At 40.2% G+C, this 27,113-nt stretch overlaps 1 protein-coding gene across 2 annotated transcripts in view; it reads left to right on the top strand.

Annotated features, from left to right (window-relative positions):
- The window catches only part of PCDH19 (protocadherin 19), a 103,193-nt gene extending 86,181 nt beyond the window's left edge, over positions 1 to 17,012 (top strand). For both annotated transcript variants that reach the window (XM_036839977.1, XM_036839976.1), the window contains exon 5: positions 16,127 to 17,012. In XM_036839977.1, the coding sequence (XP_036695872.1) occupies positions 16,127 to 16,716 (590 nt within the window). In that variant the 3' untranslated portion in view covers positions 16,717 to 17,012. The remainder of the gene's footprint in view (positions 1 to 16,126) is intronic.
- The last annotated feature ends 10,101 nt before the right edge of the window (positions 17,013 to 27,113 follow it).

Raw genomic sequence — 27,113 nt, 5'->3', positions numbered from 1 at the left:
TCTTAGCTTCCCCACCCAGTAACAAGAACATTTTGGCAGTCGAGAATCTTTAAAGAATTTAGAAGTTACAGCTGCAACATTTTTCATTGACTCATGTATAGCATTGCCTGTTCCACTAAACTGAATGTCCTGGGACTTGACTGAAGGAAGTGTCAGTTCCTGTTAAGAAGAACACCAGCTGCTGGGCGCCTTTTTTTCCCCACCAACATTAAATTTTCACTCAAAAAGGGAAGGTTTTTTCTTGTCTAACATGCCCTGCCCCTCCTGCTTTCCGTACCAGCCTTATTTGTGACATCCTCACTACGTATTATGTCCAATACCCAGAAACTTATGACCAGCATAAAAGTGGCTTTTTTTCTCATGCTAATGATGTGTCAGCAATTTCCTTATTTTCAAGGAAAGAGTGAAACTAAGTTGGCAATAACATTAAGTTCAGTGCTACTTATAAGCATCATCTAAAGACTCTGTCTTCACAGCGGCATAACTACCTGTAGAATGTGTCAAACGGTCTGTCTGTTTTTCATCTACACAAAATTAAACAGCTGGTTCGTACTCTTCACAGAAGTGATGAGGTATTGTAGGTGTCCAATGGATGTAGACTAAAAGACTTAATTCTGTGGACATTGTAGAATGAAACTCTCTTTGTTCAGAGTTGCAGTATCTCAATGTTCCTCCTTTGGGTGAATAGTTCAGTGGCCTTCTGCGACACCTCATAGTTTACTTGTAAAGCTTTTTCAAATGGTTTCGAAGCACTTCGATGAAGTCCAGTACTTTGTCAGATAATTTGCTCCACCATAGAAGCCAAAATACAAAGATTCTAGTCTAGCCAATCTTTGCTTATCTCAGTCACTGTCAGCGCCTCTTATTTCTCAGTCTCAATTTTCCAGGCAGCCCCAGCTTCATTTCTTTACTCCCCATGCATCAACACAAATGATTTATACTTATACACATCTTGAAATCTCTTCTTTATGGATTGAATTGAATTGAGCTCCAGTACCAAAATGAAAACTCCAGGAACTATTGTGATTGCCCAAATTGCAACTTAGATTGTATGACTGTACATGCTATACTCTCATCTATCATAAATATTAAATTCTCAACCACTTATACTTTAATATGTTTTAACTTTGTCTCTTCGACCAGCTCAGCACTGAAGATTCCATTGAAGATAATTCAATTGCTTTGCATTCTGGAAGGGACATCTTTTTAATCTATTTTCATGTTGCACCAGGAGTAAGTGAATTTCAGGTGCATAGACCGTGAATGAGGGGAGAGACCTTTGTGCCATTTGGCATCACAGAGGCCAAATATCGGGTGGCACTTGCTAACTGATGCTGATTTGTCAAATGGTCTAGGACAAGGTTGGGGTTCATCAGTCTTTTCAGCCATCCTCTTTATTGCAAGCTAAAACTAAACTTCACAGAATTCTTGCTGTTTAACTAGTTAGCCATCCTGAAAATGCCAACCTATGCTGATCAGAGCTGACTTTTCTCTCTGTCTGTCTCCTCTCTTTTGGCAACAGACTTTGCCAGTCTCAGGAACTCTGTTCCTATATCCTATCCCCCACCTTGCCTTTCCTGAGGTATCTCTGCCTCCAGACATTTCTAGTCTTTCTTACCCCCATCAAACTCTCCTCTCCTGGTACCCTTTACCCAGGGCTTTGCTCTATGACCAAAGGAAATCTGATGATATCAGTTTGATAGTGGATCCTCTTATTTTAACAGGGACTTTCAATACCTGTATCCAGATGAATGAAAAATGTGGGAATTTCTCTCCATGTTACAAGGGCTGGTTTTTGTATACTTCTTCTTTGGCATCTGTCACATAATACCACATAAGCGTATTGAATGCCAATCACAATTCTGGCATCCTACCCCTTCTGCATGTTGTCTGCCTGGCCATAGTGCTGTAGGTAGGGATGCTAGCTAGCAGGAGGCTAGGGAACAGGAGAGCAGAAAGAAGGCATTAGGGAGAAACCAAAATGGCAGAAGATGCTGAAAGAAAGAGAAGAAGAGAGTGAGAGACAAGGAGCTGTTTGTAGTCTACATAATTTGTGATTTACTTCTTGTCACACTGGAATGGCTGCAGGATAGCTTGGTGTCATTGGTTCACGAGTCTCTAGAAATGTCCCAGCCTTCACTGGTGCACCCTTGAATATTTTACAAATGGAGCTCCATCTTTACTTGCTGAAACTTTGGGTCCTTTAGGAAGTGAGTGTAAACTCCTCCCAGAATTACAGCTGGAAGAGGGGAAGGCTTTGGGAAGTTGTGATTTTGCAAAGTCCTGGGCCCTTATTGAATTTTTGCTAGATGCTCAAATGGTATCTAAATACCCAAAAGAAGCTTAGTCCTTAATATGTCAATCAGATCAAAACTAAGATGGAATATCTGAAGCCTAGATAGTGCTTCCTGCTCTCTTTCCTTTCTTCCCTCTTCCTTCCCTCCCTCCCTTTTCCACTGAGCCCATTGCTCCTCGTTTGCATTGTTAAGTTACAGATAACGGATGGATGTTCTTTCTCCTGACTCTTTGCAGGCCTTAAAATACTTTTAAGAATTATTTCCAGGATAATTCTTTCCTTTGGTAATTCCCAGGCATATTTGACTTGAGCAGTAGTCTCTCGATGGGTATTTAAATTAGTTTTGCCAGGAAGAGTCAACATCTGCGGTGGGTATTTGGACAACAGATTAATTTCATAAAATAGACGCTTCTGCTTATTGTGTTGTTAACTTATGAGTATTAACTATTAACTATTAACTATTGTTAGAATTAAAAACTCCAGGGTACATGGCAAATGTATATTCAACTGGACATCAGAGCATAATAGGTCTCTTTAAGATCTGTATATAGTGTGCAGGAAACCACTCAGAGGCCAAGATGACGTTTGACTTCAATGTTTCTCAAGTGTTCATTTACTTTATTGCCTTCAGCAAAGCTACATAGTTTCTTTTTCAGGTTTCCTTGGTGTTTCTACTAAATAGAATATACTAGTTATTTCCACTTTTAGGAGTTGTATTAGTGGCACAGTATCTGGTGCGTTGACCAAGATTCTTTGTTCTGTTGCCATCACCTTTTTGGGTACCTTTTTCATTCAGTTAAATTAAACTGTTATTGAGTACCTGCTTTCTGCTGGGCCCTTTGCTAGGTTCTGTGGTTCTGTGGGCATGGGAGGGAACAAAACAGATATAATCTTTGCTCATTTAGAGTTTACAAGCTGGCATTGAATATAGATATTAAACAAGTAACTACAAGTATGATGAGTGCTATATAGGAGGTGGTATGGGACCTACCTTAATCTAAGGAATCAGGCAAGGATTCCCTGAGGAAGTTACATTTAAGTGGAGACTTTAGGGATAATGTATCAGATATGAATAGTGTTCAACTGCTGGTAATAAACATCCTCTTCCCTCACTAAGGGAAAGAAATCAGTGAATGAAATAAGAGAGAGGCTTAGTTTTCCTCTTATTTAAAAAAAGTTCATGTCTAGTGAGGTAGGTTTACCTCAGTCACTGTCCTTATATCTTTTTACTCTGCTATTCATAGGCACATGGCTTCCATCCTCAGAGTTGCCTCATGGTAGTAAGATGGATGCTGTGGCTCCATCTATTATGTCTCCATTCCAGACAGGACAAAGCAGGGAGAAATAAGGACAAAGTTCCCCCAGTTAAGTCAGCTCACCTCTTTTAAGGAGATTTCTTGACATCCTGCCTCCATAACATTGGCCCACTCTTAGTTACATTGCCACTCCTATCTATAAAGAAGATTAGAAAATGTAGTGTTTTAGCTGGCACATTGCCAGTCCTAACAGAAGTGGGGTTCTGTTTCTAAATGATTCACTTTGTTATAAAGCAGAAACTAATATACCACTGTAAAGCAATTATACTCCAATAAAGATGTTAAAAATATAGATATGGATGTTTGGTAGGCAGTTTGTTATGTCTGCTTCAGATGAGTAGGAGTTAGCTAAGTCAAGAGGGGACACTTCTCAACAGTTGTGTTTTATTGATTAGGTGCATGTGATCAATTTTAACAGCATTTAACCTCTTCATAATCTTTGCCACAATCCCTTCTATTGTATCTTACAAAAAATGGCCCCACTTTGGTCTTAGATTATTTTGTTTATGGGGTGACACAGGGTAAGCTAAGTGGATATATATGAGTACGATCCAGGAAGCTTTTCTGATTTACGCATCACTTGCTTCTAAGTTATGTTACTGCTGCTACTTAGAAGTAGCTGACTACTTGAGCTCTCAGGAACTGGAACTCACTTTAACTTTCCCTTTCTGCCTCATTGATTGCAGATCACTTCTGAGGAGGTAACACATTGCTCTTGTAATTCTTACCTTGAACTATTTTAGTGTTGGAGTTTTGTCTCTGATCATTGGGATCTTTGAGTTAATACACCAAACTCTGAATCACGGTAAAGAACTGCCAGCATTATTGAACACATCCATTGCGGCTGAACATCTATACAAACCCAACAGAGCCTCTCAACCCTTCTATTCCACCAAGACTTTGAAAGTTTTAGCAAAGCCTGAGATGGTGTTTTCATCATTTTCTTTTTTTTACTTTGGTTGGGACCTTGGGTAGGCTCTTTCCAGTGTGTGGAAGCATATTGTTTGCCCACATCTGAAGAGACAGCTGTTTCACATCCTGAGGAGGGTAGTAATTGCTGCCAAAAGTTTTGCTATTATCTGCACAAAGTAACATATTCTGTTCTTTTACTATTTGAATTACTTCCTTATCCATCATGACTTAGGCGTTGCGGCCTCTTATGCCTCCCATGTTCTCATAAGACTGATGCTTTAAAATTTATTTACTTTTTCTTTTGGCCAGAGGTTTTGGGAGTCTCTTACCAAAGTCCCTAATGACAGATTGTGACCAAAAATATATTTATTACTACCTAGATTGAAGAAACTTTATTTTTTCTCTATATTTTGTTTATTTATTTTTTTGTCTAAAATAATCTGATCTGTTTTGAACTAAGGAGTTCCATGGCCTCAAGATTTGTGTCCTCTTCCAAACTTATGGACTCTCTTTATTTATTTATTTATTTATTTGCAAATCCTAAGAACAAGTTCAGAAGCAGGGAAAACCAATTTGCAAATTCATCATTCACCCCTAATCATGTGTGTATTTGAATTAAAGACACCTGCTTTTATTCATCTGTACATGTTAGTGTGTTTACATTTCCACAACTCTGTGTGGATTTTAGTCTTAACACTTTGCTTTGCCTAGGCTCAGGGTAATACATTCAGAGAAAGATGTAGCAAGGTATAGAGTCACAAATAGGCTCATAAGAGGAACCTTAGCTGGGAATTAGTGAATTGTTAGGTTACCTCTATTTCAACTGGAGCCAGCACCTTGACAGTTAATTTGTGATGATACAAAATGGTTCCTGTCTAGTCACATACCTCCATCCCCAGCCACAATACTACATGATGGCAGGCACATAATCTCTAACAGTTCTAGGCAATTCCAGAAGTCGTCTCTTTGCTTTTTTATATCTGGTTTGTCATCATTGCTATTCTTAAGGGACTTTGTGTTGTGACTTTCTAACTTTTGTTTTTTTTAACATCTTTATTGGAGTATAATTTCTTTACAGTGTTGTGTTAGTTTCTGCTTTATAACAAAGTGAATCAGCTATACATATACATATATCCCCATATCTCTTCCCTCTTGTGTCTCCCTCCCTCCCACCCTCCCTATCCCACCCCTCTAGGTGGTCACAAAGCACTGAGCTGATCTCCCTGTGCTATGCGGCTGCTTCCCACTAGCTATCTATTTTACATTTGGTAGTGTATATATGTCCATGCCACTCTCTCACTTTGTCCCAGCTTACCCTTCCCCTCCCTGTGTCCTCAAGTCCATTCTCTACGTCTGCATCTTTATTTCTGTCCTGCCCCTAGGTTCTTCAGAACCTTTTTTTTTTTAGATTCATAAATATGTGTTAGCATACGGTATTTGTTTTCTCTTTCTGACTTACTTCACTCTGTATGACAGTCTCTAGGTCCATCCACCTCACTACAAATAACTCAATCTTGTTTCTTTTTATGGCTGACTAATATTCCATTGTACATATGTGCCACATCTACTTTATCCATTCACCTGTCGATGGACACTTAGGTTGTTTCCATGTCCTGGCTATTGTAAATAGAGCTGCAATGAATATTGGGGTACATAACTCTTTTTGAATTATGGTATTCTCAGGGTATAAGCCCAGTAGTGGGATTGCTGGGTCTTATGCTAGTTCTATTTTTAGATTTTTAAGGGACATCCACACTGTTCTTCATAGTGGCTATATCAGTTTATATTCCCACCAACGGTGCAGGAGGGTTCCCTTTTCTCCACACCCTCTCCAGCATTTATTGTTTGTAGATTTTTTGATGATGGCCATTCTGACTTGTGTGAGGTGATACCTCATTGTAGTTTTGATTTGCATTGCTCTAATGATTAAAGATGTTGAGCACTCTTTCATGTCTTTGTTGGCAATCTGTCTATCTTCTTTGGAGAAATGTGTATTTATGTCTTCTGCCCATGTTTGGATTGGGTTTTTTGTTTTTTTGATATTGAGCTGCATGAGCTGCTTGTAAATTTTGGAGATTAATCCTTTGTCAGTTGCTTCATTTGCAAATATTTTCTCCCATTCTGAGGGTTGTCTTTTTGTCTTGCTTATGGTTTCCTTTGCTGTGCAAAAGCTTTTAGGTTTCATTAGGTCCCATTTGTTTATTTTTGTTTTTATTTCCATTTCTCTAGGAGCTGGGTCAAAAAGGATCTTGCTGTGATTTATGTCATAGAGTGTTCTGCCTATGTTTTCCTCTAAGAGTTTGATAGTGTCTGGCCTTACACTTAGGTCTTTAATCCATTTTGAGTTTATTTTTGTCTATGGTGTTAGGGAGTGTTCTAATTTCATTCTTTTACATGTAGCTGTCCAGTTTTCCCAGCACCACTTATTGAAGAGGCTGTCTTTTCTCCACTGTATATTCTTGCCTCCTTTATCAAAGATAAGGTGACCATATGTGTGTGGGTTTATCTCTGGGCTTTCTATCTTGTTCCATTGATCTATATTTCTGTTTTTGTGCCAGTACCATACTGTCTTGATTACTGTAGCTTTGCAGTATAGTCTGAAGTCAGGGAGCCTGATTCCTCCAGCTCCGTTTTTCTTGCTCAAGATTGCTTTGGCTATTCGGGGTCTTTTGTGTTTCCGTACAAATTGTGAGAGTTTTTGCTCTAGTTCTGTGAAAGATGCCATTGGTAGTTTGATAGGGATTGCATAGAATCTGTAGATTGCTTTGGGTAGTATAGTTAGTCATTTTCACAATGTTGATTCTTCCAATCCAAGAACATGGTATACCTCTCCATCTATTTGTATCATCTTTAATTTCTTTCATCAGTATCTTATAATTTTCTGCATACAGGTCTTTTGTCCCCTTAGGTAGGTTTATTCCTAGATATTTTATTCTTTTTGTTGCAGTGGTAAATGGGAGTGTTTCCTTAATTTCTCTTTCAGATTTTTCATCATTAGTGTATAAGAATGCAAGAGATTTCTGTGCATTAATTTTGTATCCTGCTACTTTACCAAATTCATTGATTAGCTCTAGTAGTTTTCTGGTAGCATCTTTAGGATTCTCTATGTATAGTATCATGTCATCTGCAAACAGTGACAGCTTTACTTCTTCTTTTCTGATTTGGATTCCTTTTATTTCTTTTTCTTCTCTGATTGCTGTGGCTAAAACTTCCCAAACTCTGTTGCATAACAGTGGTGAGAGTGGGCAACCTTGTCTTGTTCCTGATCTTAGTGGAAGTGGTTTCAGTTTTTCACCACTGAGGACGATGTTGGCTGTGGATTTGTCATATATGGCCTTTATTATGTTGAGGAAAGTTCCCTCTCTGCCTACTTTCTGCAGGGCTTGTATCATAAATGGTTGTTGAATTTTGTTGAAAGCTTTCTCTGCATCTATTGAGATGATCGTATGGTTTTTCTCCTTCTATTTGTTAATATGATGTATCACGTTGATTGATTTGCATATATTGAAGAATCCTTGCATTCCTGGAATAAACCCCACTTGATCATGGTGCATGATCCTTTTAATGTGTTGTTGGATTCTGTTTGCTAGTATTTTGTCGAGGATATTTGCATCTATGTTCATCAGTGATATTGGCCTGTAGTTTTCTTTCTTTGTGACATCTTTGTCTGGTTTTGTTATCAGGGTGTTGGTGGCCTCGTAGAATGAGTTTGGGAGTGTTCCTCCCTCTGCAATATTTTGGAAGAGTTTGAGAAGGATAGGTCGTAGCTCTTCTCTAAATGTTTGATAGAATTCGCCTGTGAAGCCATCTGGTCCTGGGCTTTTGTTTGTTGGAAGATTTTTAATCACAGTTTCAAATTCAGTGCTTGTGATTGGTCTGTTCATATTTTCATTTCTTCCTGGTTCAGTCTCGGCAGGTTGTGCATTTTTAAGAATGTGTCCATTTCTTCCAGGTTGTCCATTTTATTGGCATAGAGTTGCTTGTAGTAATCTCTCATGATTGTTTGTATTTCTGCAGTGTCAGTTGTTACTTCTCCTTTTTCATTTCTAGTTCTATTGATTTGAGTCTTCTCCCTTGTTTTCTTGATGAGTCTGGCTAATGGTTTATCAATTTTGTTTATCTTCTCAAAGAACCAGCTTTTAGTTTTATTGATCTTTGCTATCATTTCCTTCATTTCTTTTTCATTTATTTCTGATCTGATCTTTATGATTTCTTTCCTTCTGCTAACTTTGGAGGTTTTCTGTTCTTCTTTCTCTAATTGCTTTAGGTGCAAGGTTAGGTTGTTTATTTGAGATGTTTCCTGTTTCTTAAGGTAGGATTGTATTGCTATAAACTTCCCTCTTAGAACTGCTTTTGCTGCATCCCATAGGTTTTGGGTTGTCGTGTCTCCATTGTCATTTGTTTCTAGGTATTTTTTGATTTCCCCTTTGATTTCTTCAGTGATCACTTGGTTATTAAGTAGTGTATTGTTTAGCCTCCATGTTTTTGTATTTTTTACAGATCTTTTCCTGTAATTGATATCTAGTTTCATAGCGTTGTGGTCGGAAAAGATACTTGATATGGTTTCAATTTTCTTAAATTTACCAAGGCTTGATTTGTGACCCAAGATATGATGTATCCTGGAGAATGTTCCATGAGCACTTGAGAAAAATGTGTATACTGTTGTTTTTGGGTGGAATGTCCCATAAATATCAATTAAGTCCATCTTGTTTAATGTATCTTTTAAAGCTTATGTTTCCTTATTTATTTTCATTTTGGATGATCTGTCCATTGGTGAAAGTGAGGTGTTATAGTCCCCTACTGTGATTGTGTTACTGTCTATTTCCCATTTTATGGCTGTTAGCATTTGCCTTATGTATTGAGGTGTTCCTATGTTGGGTGCATAAATATTTACAATTGTTATATCTTCTTCTTGGATTTATCCCTTGATCATTACATAGTGTCCTTCTTTGTCTCTTGTAATAGTCTTTATTTTAAAGTCTATTTTGTCTGACATGAGAATTGCTGCTCCCGCTTGCTTTTGATTTCCGTTTGCATGGAATATCTTTTTCCATCCCCTCACTTTCAGTCTGTATGTGTCTCTAGGTCTGAAGTGGTTCTCTTGTAGACAGCATATATACGGGTCTTGTTTTTGTATCAAATGTTGGTGTGTTTAATGTTGTCCCAGAGGTCTCTGAAACTGTCCTCAATTCTTTTCATTCTTTTTTCTTTATTCTGCTCTGTGGTAGTTATTTCCACTATTTTATCTTCCAGGTCACTTATCTGTACTATTGCCTCAGTTATTCTGCTATTGATTCCTTCTAGAGAATTTTTAATTTCATTTATTGTGTTGTTCATCATTGTTTGTTTGCTCTTTCATTCTTCTATGTGCTTGCTAAATGTTTCTTTTATTTTATCCATTGTATTTCCAAGATTTTGGATCATCTGTACTATCATTACTCTGAATTGTTTTTCAGGTAGACTGCTTGTTTCCTCTTCATTTCTTTGGTCTGGTGGGTTTTTAGCTTGCTCCATCATCTGCTGTGATTTTCTCTGTCTTCTCTTTTTGCTTAACTTACTGTGTTTGTGGTCTCCTTTTCACAGGCTACAGGTTCGTAGTTCCCTTTGTTTTTGCTGTCTGCCCCCAGTGGGTAAGGTTGGTTCAGTGGGTTGTGTAGGCTTCCTGACAGAGGGGACTGGTGCCTGTGTTCTGGTGGATGAGGCTGGATCTTGTCTTTCTGGTGTGCAGGACCACGTCCGGTGGTGTGTTTTGGCATGTCTGTGACCTTATTGTGATTTTAGGCAGCCTCTATGCTTATGGGTGGGGTTGTGTTCCTGTCTTGCTAGTTGTTTGGTCAGCAGTGTAGCTTGCTTGTCGTTGATTGGAGCTGGGTGTTAACGTTGAAATGGATGTCTCTGGGAGAGCTTTCACCATTTGATATTACATGGGGCTGGGAAGTCTCTGGTGGAGCAGTGTCCTGAACTCGGCTCTCCCACCTCAGAGGCTCAGGCCTGACAGCCAGCTGGAGCACCAAGACGTTGTCAGCCACACGGCTCAGAAGAAAAGGGAGAGAGAGGAAGAAAAGAAAGAAAGAAAGGGAGAGAGAGAGAGAAAGAAAGAAAGAAAAGAAAAGAAAGTTATTAAAATAAAAAATAAAATCAAATTAAAAATTTAAAAAAGTAATAAAAAAAAGAAAGAACGAAAGAAGAGAGCAACCAAGCCAATAAACAATTCCACCAATGATAACAAGTGCTAAAAACTATACTAAAAAAAACTCCAAAACAAAACAAACCCAACCAAAAAAAACTGGACAGAGATAACCTAGGGCAAATGGTAAAAGCAAAGGTATACAGACAAATTCACACCAGGAAGCATACACATACACACCCACAAAAAGAGAAAAAGGAAAAAAAATATATATATATATAAATTAAAAAGAGGAAGAGAGCAACCAAATCAATAAACAAGTCTACCAATGATAATAAGCTCTAAATACTAAACTAAGATAAACATAAAACCAGATACCAGATTAGATGCAGAATACAAACCCCAAGTTTACAGTTGTTCCCGTAGTCCACTGTGTCAATTTTGGGATGATTCGTTGTCTCTTCAGGTATTCCACAGATGCAGGGTACCTCAAGTTGATTGTGGAGATTTAATCCACTGCCCCTGAGGCTGCTGGGAGAAGCCTTTCCCTTTCTCTTCTTTGTTCGCACAGCTTCTGGGGTTCAGCTGTGGATTTGGACCCACCTCTGCATGTAGGTCGCCTGAGGGCGTCTGTTCCCCACCCAGACAGGACGGGGTTAAAGCAGCTGATTAGGGGGCTCTGGCTCACTCAGGCCAAGGGGAGGCAGGGGTACGGAATGCGGGGCGAGCCTGTGGCGGCAGAGGCTGGCATGACATTGCAACAGCCTGAGGTGCGCCGTGTGTTCTCCTGGGGAAGTTGTCCCTGGATCACGGGACCCTGGCGGTGGCAGGCTGCACAGGCTCCTGGGAGTGGAGGTGTGGAGAGTGGCCTCTGCTTGTACACAGGCTTCTTGGTGGCGGCAGCAGCAGCCTTAGCATCTCATGCCCGTCTCTGGGGTCCGCGCTGATAGCTGTGTCTCGCACCTGTCTCTGAAGCTCATTTAGGCGGTGCTCTTAATCCCTTCTCCTCACGCACCCTGAAACAATGGTCTCTTGCTTCTTAGGCAGGTCCAGACTTTTTCCCAGACTCCCTCCCAGCTAGCTGTGGCGCTCTAGTCTCCTTCAGGCTGTGTTCACACAGCCAACCCCAGTCCTCTCCCTGGGATCTGACCTCCGAAGCCCGAGCCTTGGCTCCCAGCCCTCACCTTCCCCAGCGGGTGAAAAGACAAGCTTCTCAGGCTGGTGAGTGCTGGTGGGCACTGATCCTCTGTGCGGGAATCTCTCTGCTTTGCCTTCTGCACCCCTATTGCTGTGCTCTCCTCTGTGGCTCTGAAGCTTCTCCCCGCCCACCCCCCTGCCCATCCCCCCGTCTCTGCCAGTGAAGGGCCTTCCTAGTGTGTGGAAACATTTCCTCCTTCACAGCTCCCTCCCAGAGGTGCAGGTCCCCTCCCTATTCTTTTGTCTCTGTTTTTCCTTTTTTCTTTTGCCCTACTCAGGTACATGGGGAGTTTCTTGCATTTTGGGAAGTCTGAGGTCTTCTGCCAGCATTTAGTAGGTGTTCTGTAGGAGTTGTTCCACATGTAGATATATTTTTGATGTATTTGTGTGGAGGAAGGTGATCTCCACGTCTTACTCCTCCGCTGTCTTGAAGTTCCCCCCTCTCACTTTTAAAGGACACTTAATTTCCTTACTAAACTGAAGTTCTGATTTTTAAAGGTAATTCATCTGCATTGCATTTATGAATGTAGGTTACCTTGGGCTGGGAAGATATTCTTTCTGTCCATCTATATTCTCCATATTTTCTTTCATATTTCATATGTCTATAAACACTAAAGCTAGGTTAGATTTTGTTTCAATAGTATGGACACTAATGTCACTGAGTGTTGTTTGATACTAAAATGATAAGCAGCAAGTCACTGCCCTTGGTAAGGATTTAAGGAAATAAAGAGATCAGATCTAAACCAGGAGTGAGACATTGTGAGTAAATGAGTCTTTCAGATTCAAGTCTTCACTTGCATGGTGTAAGAGCAGTGTACCTAATATGTACACATAATTAACCGAAGAAAATTGCATATTATTCTAGCTCCCAAAGGGCTGAGGTGGGCTTAGTGAGATTGGTGTGTAGGCTTAGACCGATTGCGTTCCTGGGGGTGCTGAGTGAGTTTACCTTTTTCTCTTCCCAGAGAGTGATCTATTCACTTAGGCAGTGGGCAAGCTGAAAGCAAGCACTGTCTTTGCAGAGAAGCTTCTGAGATGACTGAGTTCCCTGCTCTGGTCTTTCTCAATTCATAAGATCTTAGAGGTATCTACTTCTGGGGTCTCTGCCCTCTGTGTATGCTGGGGATCCAGGTCTCCTTATGTTGTTCATTTGAAGCAGCCTACCATAGGGAAGGAGCACTGTATGTGGATTTGGGGTGACACATGAATGGCGTTCTCTTAATGAATTGTGCTGAGAAAAGAACTACCCCTTCAAATTTTAAGATAGCTACTTGAAACTAAAAAGTTAAAAGAAACTTAAGAGAGCTTTATGTTGAGCCTATTGAGAAGATTCTACTAGATTGTCATTCATCACTGTTCTGCTCTGGGTGTATGAGCAAGTGGCCTGTAATATCAGTCTGAAGGTCAGCTGGGATTTCCTCTTCATAGCTGGTCATATGGCTGTGGTTCCATGGCTCAAAGGTTAAGGCCTCTCTGCCTCTGTGCCCTAACTTGTGGACAAAAAGGATAGGGATCCCACAGCCTTCCAGACATTTTTTTCTTTTCTTTTTTTTTCTGATTTCCAGGGAGCTCACTCAGAGTTATAGAAATGGAAGTTAGTTATTGAACTGTTCCCCCACTTGCACCTCCTTACTCCCCACCTCCAAACAAACACTCAAACTAATTCTTTAGAGCTATTACTCTAAATAGAGTTATGAGATAAGCCTCAGAGGAAATGTTGAGGAACAAGCATCTTTTGGGGAAACTCTGAAGGTGTGAATTCTTTCCTACTGGAGGGATCCTGGGGTCTCTTGGGGAAAACACTAGATTTGGATGAAATTGTATGTGGGTGGATCAGCTATAGACTCTTCCACTCATAATGTTTGGGTCTACACAAAGTGTTTCCCAAGTATATCCCAACATGTTTCCCATACTTTCATACTTTCTGCCTCCCAGGAACATATGTGTATGTTTTTTTAAAAAAATATTTGTTGGAGTATAGTTGCTTTACAATGTTGTGTTAGTTTGTACTGTACAGCAAAGTGAATCAGCTATACGTATACATATATTCCCTCTTTTTTGGATTTCCTTCCCATTTAGGTCACCACAGAGCATTGAGTAGAGTTCCCTGTGCTATACAGTAGGTTCTCATTAGTTATCTATTTTATACATAGTATCAATAATGTTTACATGTCAGTCCCAATCTCCCAATTTGTCCCACCCCCCCTTTCCCCCTTGGTATCCATATGTTCGTTCTCTACGTCTGTGTCTCCATTTCTGCTTTGTAAATAAGATCGTCTATACCAATTTTTTCAGATTCCACATGTATGCGTTAATATACAATACTTGTTTTTCTCTTTCTGACTTACTTCACTCTCTAAGAACATATGTGTTTTGAATAATGATAAGTTATCAGATGGCAGCACTGAGAGTTTTCAGGGAAGAGGCAGAGAAAGGGCTTTTGACAAACCCTCATTTTGCAGAGGTGGCCAGGCAACCGTGACATGGAACTGTGCTGGAGATTGCAGAAGCATTGTCCTGTGTATGGGGAAGGCACTTATCTTCTTGGTGATAATGCTCATTTGCTATTTGGTTGCACCTCTGCAAAATTCTGAAAGTTTCATTCTTCAGTACTGAAAGGGGGCTTAAAATGGCCATCCTAAAGATAAGTCGGCAAATTGTGTCCAGGTACATTGAAGGAAGTCTTACCTTTGGTTGGCCTTTCCATACTTTAGACTAGGTTAAAGGCCATTTCCAGAGTTGTGTTGAAATCTGGACTCAGCCTGGATTAGGCCTTGACGTTTAGCTGCTTCTAACACTTTTTCTCCAAATGATGAAGTATACACCCAATTCAACCACTATTTCTTGAGCCCCCTCCCAAGCGCCCCTTTACCAAAATAACTTTCGATGATTGAGGAAGAGCAGTGCCTCTTTGCTCCGTCATTTACTCTTTAAAAAAATCAAGAAACAGACTAAAACACAGAAATACAATTGTATAAGGAAGGTGTGTTATATATAGACTAATATCAGGCAAGACCCTGAATTGCAGACTTCTTCCTGCAAAAAAAAAAAGCAGCCACAGAGCATATTTATAACTTTTTTTTGACATGTACTTTTTTGTCCTTGCGATCTCTTCTGGTCTCCCCACCTCCTCCGATCCTGCCCCAAGGATTTCTATAAATGTTAAGCTGCTAATATTTTGATGCATTGTGCAATGTGATGAAAATTTTCATTAGGTCATCCTCATGCAAGAATGTAACAAATATAAATTGATCTGGAAAACTAGAGCTGTAAACCAGACATTAACAGTTTTCCAGTGGACAGGTAGACGTTAACCCTGGGTCCATGCTTTAGTGAAGCCCCTGTAGAAAGCCTTTCTGAGAGCCAAATTAAAACCTTAACTCTAAATGAACCGATATGAAAAGAGCAAAGCATGTCTTGCCAATAATTATGAATGCTGTTTGCTGAGATCTTCTATGATAGGGTTAAAGTAATCCATGAAAGAATTATTTTAAGAAATATGACCCTAATGAAACTGCAGATAAGAAAGATAAGGAGGGGTGGCTAGTTGGGTATAATTAAATGATGTTCAATCTATGAGTGATGTGTGCATAAGGCCAATTGAACCTTCTGGGTCACATGTAGGGAAGAGATCTCAATATATTCCTTCTGATGGGAAATGAAATTATGTAAATGGTTTAGTGAGGAGATTGGCTGGTGGGACTGGTGGTCAAAAAGAAGTGACGTGATTGGGTTTTCAAAGAAAGCAGTGTTACTAGTCTAAAATTAAGCATTGCCTATCATTAACAGGTAGGGTGGGAATGTGGTTGACAGTGCTATTGCTCAAAAACATGGCCAAAACTTCTCAGATATACCGACTGTTGGATTCCCTGCTCTGCCTCCACTCCCTCTTCTGCTGGAACCAGTTTTCAAACACAGTTGATTTTTAACAGGAGTTGTTGATAAAAATGCTGACTCTCAGCACCTTTACAGTCAGGATAAACTTCTTAAAAATATATTTTTTCATCACACTGTGTTTCCCTTTCGGTTTTTAGTTTTGTCAGCAGTGGGAGCGGCAACAAAAATAAAAATAAAAAAGGAGGGGAGGGTATTGAGGGGGAGATCTGCAGCTTTTTAAAAATCCAATTCTTCACACTTGTCCCAAAAGGCAACAAAGGACTATCTAAAAGTATCATTTCCCAGAAGGGCCTGTGGGTACCTAAGAAACCAGAACACTGGGGACTAACAATGATTCCTGGGAAAAGCTGATGAAATTGACATTTTATTTTCTCCAAACAGATCAGAATGAAGGATTTCATTGCAGGGAAGAATGCCGGATTCTTGGCCACTCTGACAGGTGCTGGATGCCCCGGAACCCCATGCCCACCCGCTCCAAGTCCCCTGAGCATGTGAGGAACATCATTGCACTGTCCATTGAAGCTACTGCTGCCGATGTTGAAGCTTATGATGACTGCGGCCCCACCAAGCGGACTTTCGCAACCTTTGGAAAGGATGTCAGCGACCACCCAGCTGAGGAGAGGCCCACCCTGAAAGGCAGGAGGACTGTTGATGTGACCATCTGCAGCCCCAAAGTCAACGGCGCTATCCGGGAGGCAGGCAATGGCTGTGAGGCTATTAGCCCTGTCACCTCCCCTCTGCACCTCAAGAGCCCTCTGCCTACTAAGCCTTCTGTGTCTTACACCGTTGCCCTGGCGCCCCCGGCCCGCGATCTGGAGCAGTATGTCAACAATGGCCCTTCTCGTCCCTCTGAAGCTGAACCCCGTGGAGCTGATGGCGAGAAAGTCGTGCATGAGGTCAACCCTATTCTGAAGGAAGGTCGAGACAAAGAGTCTCCTGGCGTGAAGCGTCTGAAGGATATCGTTCTTTAAATCAGTCTTGGGGAAGAAGAGAGAGAAACCATGCTGGCTAGCAAAGAAGCAGGAGCTGATCGTTTTAATTGCTCACCAATGGTTGGTTCTTGAGTGGCTGTATTTCAGAGCTTTCCCTAAATGTATTGTTTATAAGTGACTATCATTCTGTGACAATCCCTCTCGTTTCAACAGGCAGCAGGGGTGTTCCATTGGAGCAAATTAGCTTTGGCTTGAGTTGTTCATGGGGCCTTGATGTTGGGGAAACAGAGACAAATTCAGTTGTGAAAAGTATTATGTATTAAGTGTTTGGATTTATATATTTTTGTATGTCAAAATTATAATAAAAATTACCATTGTTTGTGGAGGATTACATTTAAAAAAAGCAAAAAAAAAAAAAAAGCTCTGGACACCTTTAATAGGCTCGCCACTGTTTTGTAGTGTAGACAAGTTAATGGTCATTTATTGTGTACTATTCATTGATTCAGTGATGTGAAATCAAGCCCCCAAATGGTTGTTTCTGAAGCTCAAGTACTTTCCGATGCCGCTACTTTGCTGTGGACACCCCTGCTTTAAGAACCCTTTTGCTAGCTGTGCTATTGTCATATTTGATATTGCAAATTGCTATGTGTGTGGTGATGGCAAAAGGCTTTTAGAAGTTGGTGTTTTTTCCTTAAAAAACTAAAATAAAACTACAGATAAAAACAAAGTGCAAACAACTGAGACAACAAGTGAATGAGTAACACCACACATATGAATTGAGTACTTGGAGGATACTCACTCACAGAGTCTACCCAGGGAGTGGTTGCTCACCACGTTGCAGGGTATTTTTCCTGACTTTCAGTCTTCTGCCCAGATCCATGATAGATCATTGCAGAAAGACATTTTTGGATATTCTGCTATCTAATTTGCAGCTGTCAGAAATACTGTGCTGAAAGTTTTATGAGATCAATTTTTCTAATTTTCAGGCCCTGAACAGAAAAGTTGCTCCTGAAGTTATCAGTTTCCAGGCTTAGAAATTCCTTATCTCCAATCATCTAAAACTCAAAAAGACTGAATCTATTTTGAGTTCTAAATAAGCATCTTTCCAGGCACACACTTCCTGATTCAGTGTTTCCCCGTCACGATTAGAATTAGACTGCAAAGCATGTCATGGGCTGGAATTGAGAACTCCATGTTGCTCTGTATCATAGGATTATAAATAGGGATAGAGTAAGCAGTACAAAGTGTACATTTAGGAAAAGACAGGTAACAGGTAACAGCATCATTAATTCAATTACTGTGCCTTCTGAATGGAGACACTTGGACACTTGAACTCGTCTTTTTATGACTAACACTTTTTTTAAATTAAAAATGTGAACAGGAAACTATTAAAAATGCTTTACATTTAGCTAACTCTTTGCTGTAGGCTAGGAATACACCTTTTTTATTAACAAGTTTGTTACACACATTCTTTTTTTGTTTGTTTAACATTCCTCGAACTCCCCTGTTTATTAACTGTCTATTAATATTCACTAGCCAACATAGTATTCTTGCAGCCTAAGAGTTCATTATTTAAAAATAAACAAATATGTCACCTTTGCTCTGCCTTGGTCTTAAAAGAGTTGTTTCTAGAGAAACAAGTTTTGTGGTTATGTTCTCATTTGTTTCATTTTTTGAAATTCAAGAGTATCCAGCAAAAAAAGGCTTAGAGGTTAGAGCACTAAGAATGCAAAAGAGGATTTATTTTCTTAAATTTAGGTAGATAAGTCTGCTCTTTTAAATGTTTTAGTTATTTTTGCCTGAGTTCCTGGCATTATACATTACTAGGAATATTTTCTTTTGCAGGAGGGAGGGTTTTGGGGGGGGTGGGTAAGGCAGTGGGGATGGGGTTACGTAGGGGAGAATATTTCTGAAAAAGAAGTTATAATGAAGCTACAAATTCATCCTTATTTCTTATTCAGTGCTGAATACTACCTCATGCAGAATATTGGTGTGTCTGCAAATTTCCCTCTGAAACTGACACAATTAGAAATCAATTACCATAGCATCTTCATTTTGGCTCATTTTATTCTCTTGCTTTTTTCCCCTTTGATTCATTTCATTTTAGTAGTAGATTTTGAATTAGGTATTTATTTCTGTTTGCAAGTGAATAGACTATTTGATTAACACGTTAAAAATTAATTTTTTTCCATTTAAGTTATGATGGCTGCCTGTAGAATTTAGACTGTTCCTCACCTGATCCATCCTGATATCATGTTGTTAGCTACCACCTCAAGGTCGCTTTCAAGTCAGATTTGACAGTTTTTGTATAGGTGTATTTCTTATTATGCTCAGTCAGAATGAGGGAGCTGAAAAGATTGTGGCAAGTGGGAGCATTCAATGTTATGTGGCTATTGAGCCAGAGGGGCCACTGGCTGCCATGTCTCTACACTAACCATTTTAAAACAGCCAAGTTTAAAATGGTTAGTGTAACAGTGACAATGATTCTGCTTTTCTCTTGTGTTTTTTTTCCTCCATTTTTTTTTCCAGAATTCAGTTTTAAGCGATAGACCAATCCTTTTTCCTTCTCAAAAAACTTTGTTCACAATGGGCAGTCAGACATTTTTTTGGCTTCCAAACCCTTTATTGAGCATGTTCAGAGAATTCCCTTCATTAAGAAAATATCTTTTTTTTCCCCCTCTACAGTTGTTTGATGTATACATCCTCCCAGAAGCACAAGTGCATCCTAGGAGGGCTTTGTAAGCTGGTTTTATAGGCAGGCTGTGGCTGCAAATAGGAATTTTGTGTAAGGATCCTAAATTTCTCTTTTGGCTCACGTTTTTCTCCCCTTCTTTTGAGCATGTCTGATGAAAAGCCACAAAGGCCAGAGGGCCAAATATTCTCTTCTTTTCCTCTCTAAACATGTTACACATTTAAGTATGAGGCAGCAATTTCAGTTCCTAAATTGTAGGGAGTTCTATTCCATTTATTCTGATGTCCCTTTTGGGGAGGAGTTGGTGTTGAGACGTGACTTGCTTTACTAATAACTGTTTTGGGCACGTCCCTGAGCAGATGAATGTCTTCATGCAATATAAATGTTTTAGTTTGCATTGATTGATTGCTTTTCCCCAAATATGGGAATACACTACATACAAGGAATAGGAAGAAGGGAGCCATGATGTGTGGAGTCTCTTTTTTCTTTTCTCTATACTGACTAATCTATGAACCTGTTCAGAAGGAAACTAACCATCCCCTTGATTCTCTTAAAGCTAGTAGAGTAAATTATGGCCCACCTTATTGCCCAAATAGGTAATGGGCCAAGGGACCCCACAGTTCCTGATTTTCAAAGTGTAGTCCCTGGACCAGCAACACCAACATCACTTGGGAACTTGTTAGAAATGGTAACTCTCCATCCTCATGCAGACCAACTGAAGCAGAACCTCTGGAGGCGGGACCTAGCAATCCATATGGATCAGATGCCCACTAAAGGTTGAGGACTAGTTAAAGCACGGGTTGATGGGCCCCGCACTTAGAGTTTCTGGTTCAGTAGGTCTGGAATGGGGCCTGAGTCTTTGCTGATTTCAAAATTCCCAGGTGATGCTGATGCAGCTGGTCCAGGGACCACACTTTGAGTATCACTGCTCCAGTGTAAACCTGCCTAATAGAGCTAATTGTACCTAAGGTGCCCATTTAAACTGATTAGTTGGTGACCCGCTGACCACTAATCAAAAATATTAAAGGAATACAACTTAGAACTCTGAAAATTGGAACCACCCAGAGTGTCATCCCAATAGTGTTACTTCAGCATACAACTGATTGTCTGAAGGGAATTCAGTTGAACTTTTCGTATAGCTCTATCATATTAACAAGCAAAACAAAAGCAGTTCACTTGAAGCAGCAAGGATAAAGGGCAGTTCTGGGAGAGGCAAGGGTGTAGCGATAGCTTGACTGGGCATTCAGGGTGGGAAAAGAATTATTACTGTACATAATAGAAGTTCTGGCTGGGATTCCAATTCACTTTATGGGGATCATTTTGATGTTGAATGTTCCCCAAAGCATCCTGACAAGTCTGGTCCACTTGGCTCTTTACCCAGGGTAATAAGACCCTGCCTTTGAAAAACTGGCATAAATGAGCTTAAGAAGTCCATTGTATACAGTCCTAGTGTTTGCCTTCTTGGTAAAGTTACATTTAAGGATGTCATTTCATGAGTCAAATTGTATCTGCTGACACTGAAGTGTATTGAGATGTTGTTCTTTAGTTTAAGTATGTAACAAAGTAATATTCAAAGGGGATGTGTGGGGGTGGGGCTGGGACTGGGTGGCTTTATATTGATATGAAATATTCCAGAGCAAAACACATTGTCCTAATGAAGTTATTGCAGCTCTCTTTGTTTTCTTGTGAGGCTGGAATTGGCCTGTGGGTCACATGTTGTGCAAAGTGAATTAATTTCCAATAGAACTCATATTGCTTTTGTAAAACAAAGAAAATCAACCACCTTGTCTGAAATATATATCGTAAGGCGCTCTTGGTAAGGAACAACCCACAAAAACTTGATCTTGATTGGAAAGCACTGTAGGTCATTAGGGAAAACTGATGATGCTGATTGTTGCTCCAGCTGTGTTGGCAATTAAAGATGACCTTGTTACTAACTGAAAGTTGCTGTCAACCTTAGCAAACAAACCAGCTAACACCATTACAGCACTGGTTAAGTAGATTTTTACTGGCACTGGCTGGCGTTCAGCTGAGGAAGGCTAGGATACAGACTTTAATGACCAAGAGCCAGACTAGCTCGAGCTAGAAATTCAGCAACAAATACCTCCTTGTGCTATTTGAATGCTAAGGTATTAGTTGCAAAAGGCTTACGCCTTCGCTCCTCTAGTGAGGGGAATGAGCCTGATGACACTATTACTGTTTACGTGTCAAACCAGGGTGGAAATTTAGAGGGATGCAAGTACAGTATGTCTCATTAAGCAGTCTCTGTTGCTGACTATATGAAGATGAAATTGTTGTATATGCTGATCTGTATGTTATGTACATTTTCACAGTGATTGAATCATTGTAAAAAGAAAAAAGACAAAAAAGAATCACCACTCTCTCTATTTTATGAAGATGATAAAGCAGCTTTATTAAATTATTACAGTTATGTTTTAGACGGTGTTATCTGCCACATTGTTTCCTTTTATCTGGTGGTTCTCTGTTTTCCCCTTAATGTGTTTTCTCTGCTTCAAAAATTTAATGCATTTTAGTATTAAAGGCTATTACGGAAAAATGATAGTTTGGTGAAATGTGTCTCGGAGTGTGTTGGTTGGCTGGGGCGTGGGGGTGACTATAAGGTCCAGGAGGGAACCAGCCCTGGGTGGGCTCACTGGTGTTCAGACCTAAAGGATTTCTTTTGCCTTTTTCATTTCACACAATCACCAACTCTCCAACTAAGAGGGGATTCTTTCTTCAGCCAGGCTCCAGTCATTTCCTCAGTACCTCTCTCCTTCCCACCCCAGTCAATACCTTTTTCTGAGGAGGGAGACCCATTCATATCTGGAGTGGTAAACGACTTTCCTGGGTGGTACTTTACACAAGAGCACTAAAACCATTCTTTAAAATAAACCATTTCAGGCCAACTTCACAGTGGGTCTTCTCTGAAGAATTAATTTTAAAAAAGGTGAGAAATAGTAGAGGCTGACAGCAGGGGAAAAGAGAGTTTAAAACAAAGATGACCTGGCTGCCCCTTTGATGCCTTCAGGTTTGAAAGAAGCAACAGGAGAGGCTCTGACTTTGCACATAACAAGGCTGCAGTGGAAGCCCTGACAAGCTTTCTTTATCCAAACTATTATTCTCTGAGACTTAGCACTTCCGCTGTAAGTATTCATTCTGGCTGCAATTGGCAGGAAAAAAATATCAGAGTGGAGGAAAAAAAGGGAGCATGGCAGACCATTTCCAAATACTGCCTTTAGTGTTTAAAGGCTAAGTTGCTTCAGCATGACCTACTCTCTCTGGACAATTAAAAAAAATGATCTCAAGGAAATCCACTGCTTCCCCGGATCTCCATCTTCCTGTTATCTCTACCGACATGTATTAAATTGAGATTGCATCTTATTTCCCAGAATTAGCCCTAAAGCCGCAGCAATAGCCAGCTATTTGGTTCTGCAGTTTAACAGAAAGCAAACATGGACACGGGGGGACATGCAAGTCACATACATTGGTATAGGTGCAGATGTTCACACAGACTCACAGATGTTCATAAAGGTGTATTGGAGGGAGGCTGGTCTGTCACTTGCTTGGAGGGCATTATGTCTTAGAAGGCCATTATGAGTGCTTCTGGGTTAGTCCACACTAAGAGGGCAAAGAAAAGTTTTTTGACTCTCTTCCATCTACCTTTTGTTTTTTGGTCCCCAAAGAAATGGCAACTCCTCCTTTAAAATTAGATCCTTCAAAGAATGAGCAATAAATAAATAAATAAATAAATTCTCATGTAATGAAGGGCATTCACATATGCAACATAGGTATATCCAAGGTCATGGACCACTACTGTGTACCTCTACCTAACATGGGAGAGTGACCAGATTAGAGGCATAACCTCAAAACTATTCAAATTTATAAAACACAATAAAACAAATCATTAAAATAATCCCCTCTTCATTTTGGTTAACAGAGTGCTTTTGACTTACCTCAAATGTGTCACTGGTTTGCTGTGTTGGGAGTCAAGAAACCATGTTGGGAATTGATGCCTAAGAGGGTGTTTTCTGATAGGAGGTGACAGCTGCTCCAGGAACAAAGATAGCACTAACCATTTTTACTATTTTGGTTTGGGGGTAGAGATATGCCTGAGAGAGGAGCATCTTGGATGCACTGCCACGGCTTGTAAGGGGATCAGACCCTTAACCCCCAAAACAAAATTCTCCAGGATGGAAGCAGAGAGGTGTCCTCTTAGAGTTTTGGGTCCTTAACCTTCCTTCATGTTGGCAAATGACCTAGTTGCACATGTCTGACACTGCATTCTTGTACTGCTTTTGAGGTGGAGAAGGAGGATAGGTGGGAAGTGATACAAGATTCTCTCCATTACATGCAATTCCTGGCTCACTGGCCGTAACCCCATCCCACTCTCTCAAGGATCAGTGCACTGCAGGGAGTCCATTGGGCCCTGTTAGGAACACCTGCTGTTTCTGCCCGGAAGTGAGGCGGGAGCTGGGCTAATGGTCCCAACACTTCCCTACTCTCCTTTTCTGTGTGTTTTTGCGTCTTGACTTTCCTCAGGTGCCCAAAGCCTGAATTTCTTTTAGCTGTCTAGGTTTTCCAGTATACCCCATGTCCCCAACCAGAGGTCTCATCTCTCTTGTAAGGGTCTCCCTACTTCCCTCTCCACTTTATCTCTAAAATTTAGCTGAATCCCATCTCTTCTATGATTTTTCTCGGCTAGGGTTTAAGGGAGTCAAACGTTTATTGAGCACCTATTATGTACCAGATGTTTTGCAAACATCATCTCATTTTATCCTCACAGTAACTTTATGTAGTAGATGATGCTATCTCCATTTTATACACAAGTAAATTGAGGCTTAGAGAGCTTAGGAGACTTGCCCAAGGTCACACGACTACTAAGTAGCAGAGCTACAATTGAAAACCATGTCTATCTACTTAGAAATTATCACTCTTCTCAACTACTCTTAAGGGACAAATAATCAACCTGGTAAGTTCTTCCTTACTAGAGTATTAACAATGGATGCTAATATCTTAAGGCATTTATCCATCTGAAAAACATATCGACATTGTAACTGAGATTTTTGTGAACTCAGTGTCATGGTCCAAAGAAGTGATTGCAGCAGTGGGATTTTTAAGCCAGGGGTCTTTTGATCAGCCTCATAGGCAACTCCCTACTCCTTCTATAGCCAGTACCTGCCTTTCAAGTTGCATTAGTCATGCACGACACAACTATGGCTCCTTTTAGAGTCTGTGCACACTAGCTAGTCAACAGCCCTTGAAATGAAGGTCTGGTAACCCTATGTTCATCTGTCCCTCTGGGTTTCAAGCAATCTGTCAAGGATGTATTCATGTGTGTTACAGGTCAGCACAGCTGGAGTCGATCCCAATATATGTTTACAACAGGCCTTGGTGACTTTTTTAGGTCCAAAAAGTTGGTTGAAAGTGAGGTAGGTTGAAGGCTAAAACAGGGTGGTAGTGAGGGTGGGGATGGGCGGCATACTTGAAAAGAAATTGAAACACAGGCTATTGCAAAGAAAGATATCAAGGAGTCAGAAAAATTAGCTGAGAAAAGTGGCTGCATCAGTTGTGAACACTTGGCCACCAGAGGCCTAGGAATTTGTTCCCATGCCTACCTCATTGTTCAAGTGGGGTCGAAGAGGTGTTGAGAGGCCCCCAAAGGCCCTTTATCTGGTCCTTCTTAGTCAGCAAGGGCCTTAACACGGAGCTAAACTAGGAAGTGAAGTCAGACAAAGAAAAATGGGAAGGGAGGAGAGGAATGATCCCAATTACATGCATGAAGTTTTTGGTAATGAATATACCAGTTTCCCCAAAAGGAGGCCTTGATATAAAGAATTTAAAGACAAACCCATTTTAAAATTCCTGTTATTGAAATGATCTTGTCCAGTTTGCCTCAGTGGTCCAGAACTTAGTCTGGGATATAGTTCTTTAGGATTTTGGATGTCAGAATTGAGTTACAGGGAATGCTATGCATTGAGATGTTTTACCAACACTGTTCTAGCATTCATTTTTTTTCCTTCTAGCAGAAAAATATGGAGTGTCAGAGACCAAGACAGAGGCATTTTATGTCCCCAAATTAATACAGAGGAGCTTTTCCCCAAATATCTGATAAGCTTTCCTCTGCCACCACTGTGATCCAGGCCACAGCATCCCTCATCTGAATGACTGAAATAGTCTCCTAATTTGCCTCCTCTCATCCACCCTGCCTCTATTTATCACATTCTTCACACTGTAGCCAGAAAGATAGTACTTAAACAAAATGCTGGTTAAATCACAACTCTGCTTAAAACCTGTCAATGGTTTTCTTAAGATGAAGTCCAAACTCCTTAATATGGACAAGAGTGCTTTTCAATTTGGGGGGATTGCGCCCCATAGTAAGAAATGCATTTTGCATGATGACTCAGTATCACACACACACATAACTAAAACAAACATTTCACAAACAATTATCCTTGTTACCTGCAATGCACTCAGAGATTTTCTATTCAACTCTGTATGCCAACGATCAGCAAACTTCTTCTGTAAAGGACCATATGGTATATATTTTAGCCTTTGTAGGCTGGATGATCTCTGTTGCAACTACTAAACTTTACTGTTGTAGTGGTGTGTACAAGTATTTTTGTTTACAATTCCCAGGACTTTGTGCATTCCCCAAAGATCCCCCAGTTTTCACATGCAGAGCAACTCACCCCCAATCCCGAGTAGTAAGCGCTCTAACTAGAGATATTTCAGTATCATACAGTGCCTTACTCATAGGCCCAGATCTTGAGAAGCTCCATACCAGTGTCCCCTTTATATGTCATACTTCTTATTTTCTATATTTCTTCCCCTTGTAGTACAACTGAAGTGTTTACCTAACCTCAATTAGCAAGCAATGAGCTAGAAAATAATTTTCACGATCACTAAAGAGAGAAAAAAACCCCAATCAATCAAAACAAATTCTATCTCTTTCTCTCTTTTTCTTTCTCAATATATACAATGGTCACATCTATGTATGCAAATAAGTACATACATATACATGACAAGTAAAGCACAGTTTAACATAAATTCAATCTCCAAGCCAACTTCACAAAATGAATCTTTTCAAAGAACACACCTCAGAGGAAGAAAGAGACACTCTTGTTTCATAGCACATTAGCTTGAATTTTCAGATGATGTTACCTACACACTTCACAAGTTTTGAGGAGAATATTGAAGCTTGAATCTTATAGTTAGCTGTATAGTTTTTTCCTACATTTTTTCTCTCATTTTAGTGCTTACCATTGTGTCTGAGAAATTGAGCTAGCTGTTTTCCTCTTCAGCCTGCCTCTGTCTTTCTTCAAGGATTAATCCATCTCTGAACTTCATAAGAAATCTAGCTGTGTCTACCCTCCTTCTCTCTGAGCCTCATGTACCATAACTCTACTTCTGCAACCCTAGGCCCATTGCACATAACACAAGCTTTGAGGGGCCTCAGAAAGCATTACCTCTGAGTGCTTGCTGAGTACCAGACTTCTTGAAGAGTGGTTTGACAGTGGGATGGACATTGGGGAGAATAAGTGGAAGACTCTTGCTATAATTTAGGCATGAGGTATGAGGACCTGAATTAGGACAGTGGCAGTGGTACTAGAAAGAAAACTTGGCAGATCTTATTATGTGATTGGTGGTTAAAGGGCAAGAATGAGAAAAAAAGAGTTGTTAAATGGGAGAATTTATAATGGTCTGATTATAGGAAGATGATGATATAATACCACTTCCTACCCTA

Source organism: Balaenoptera musculus, chromosome X, assembly GCF_009873245.2.
Source record: "Balaenoptera musculus isolate JJ_BM4_2016_0621 chromosome X, mBalMus1.pri.v3, whole genome shotgun sequence".
In the NCBI taxonomy this organism is placed as follows: Eukaryota; Metazoa; Chordata; class Mammalia; order Artiodactyla; family Balaenopteridae; genus Balaenoptera; species Balaenoptera musculus.
This window is presented reverse-complemented; position numbering and strand designations above follow the sequence as displayed.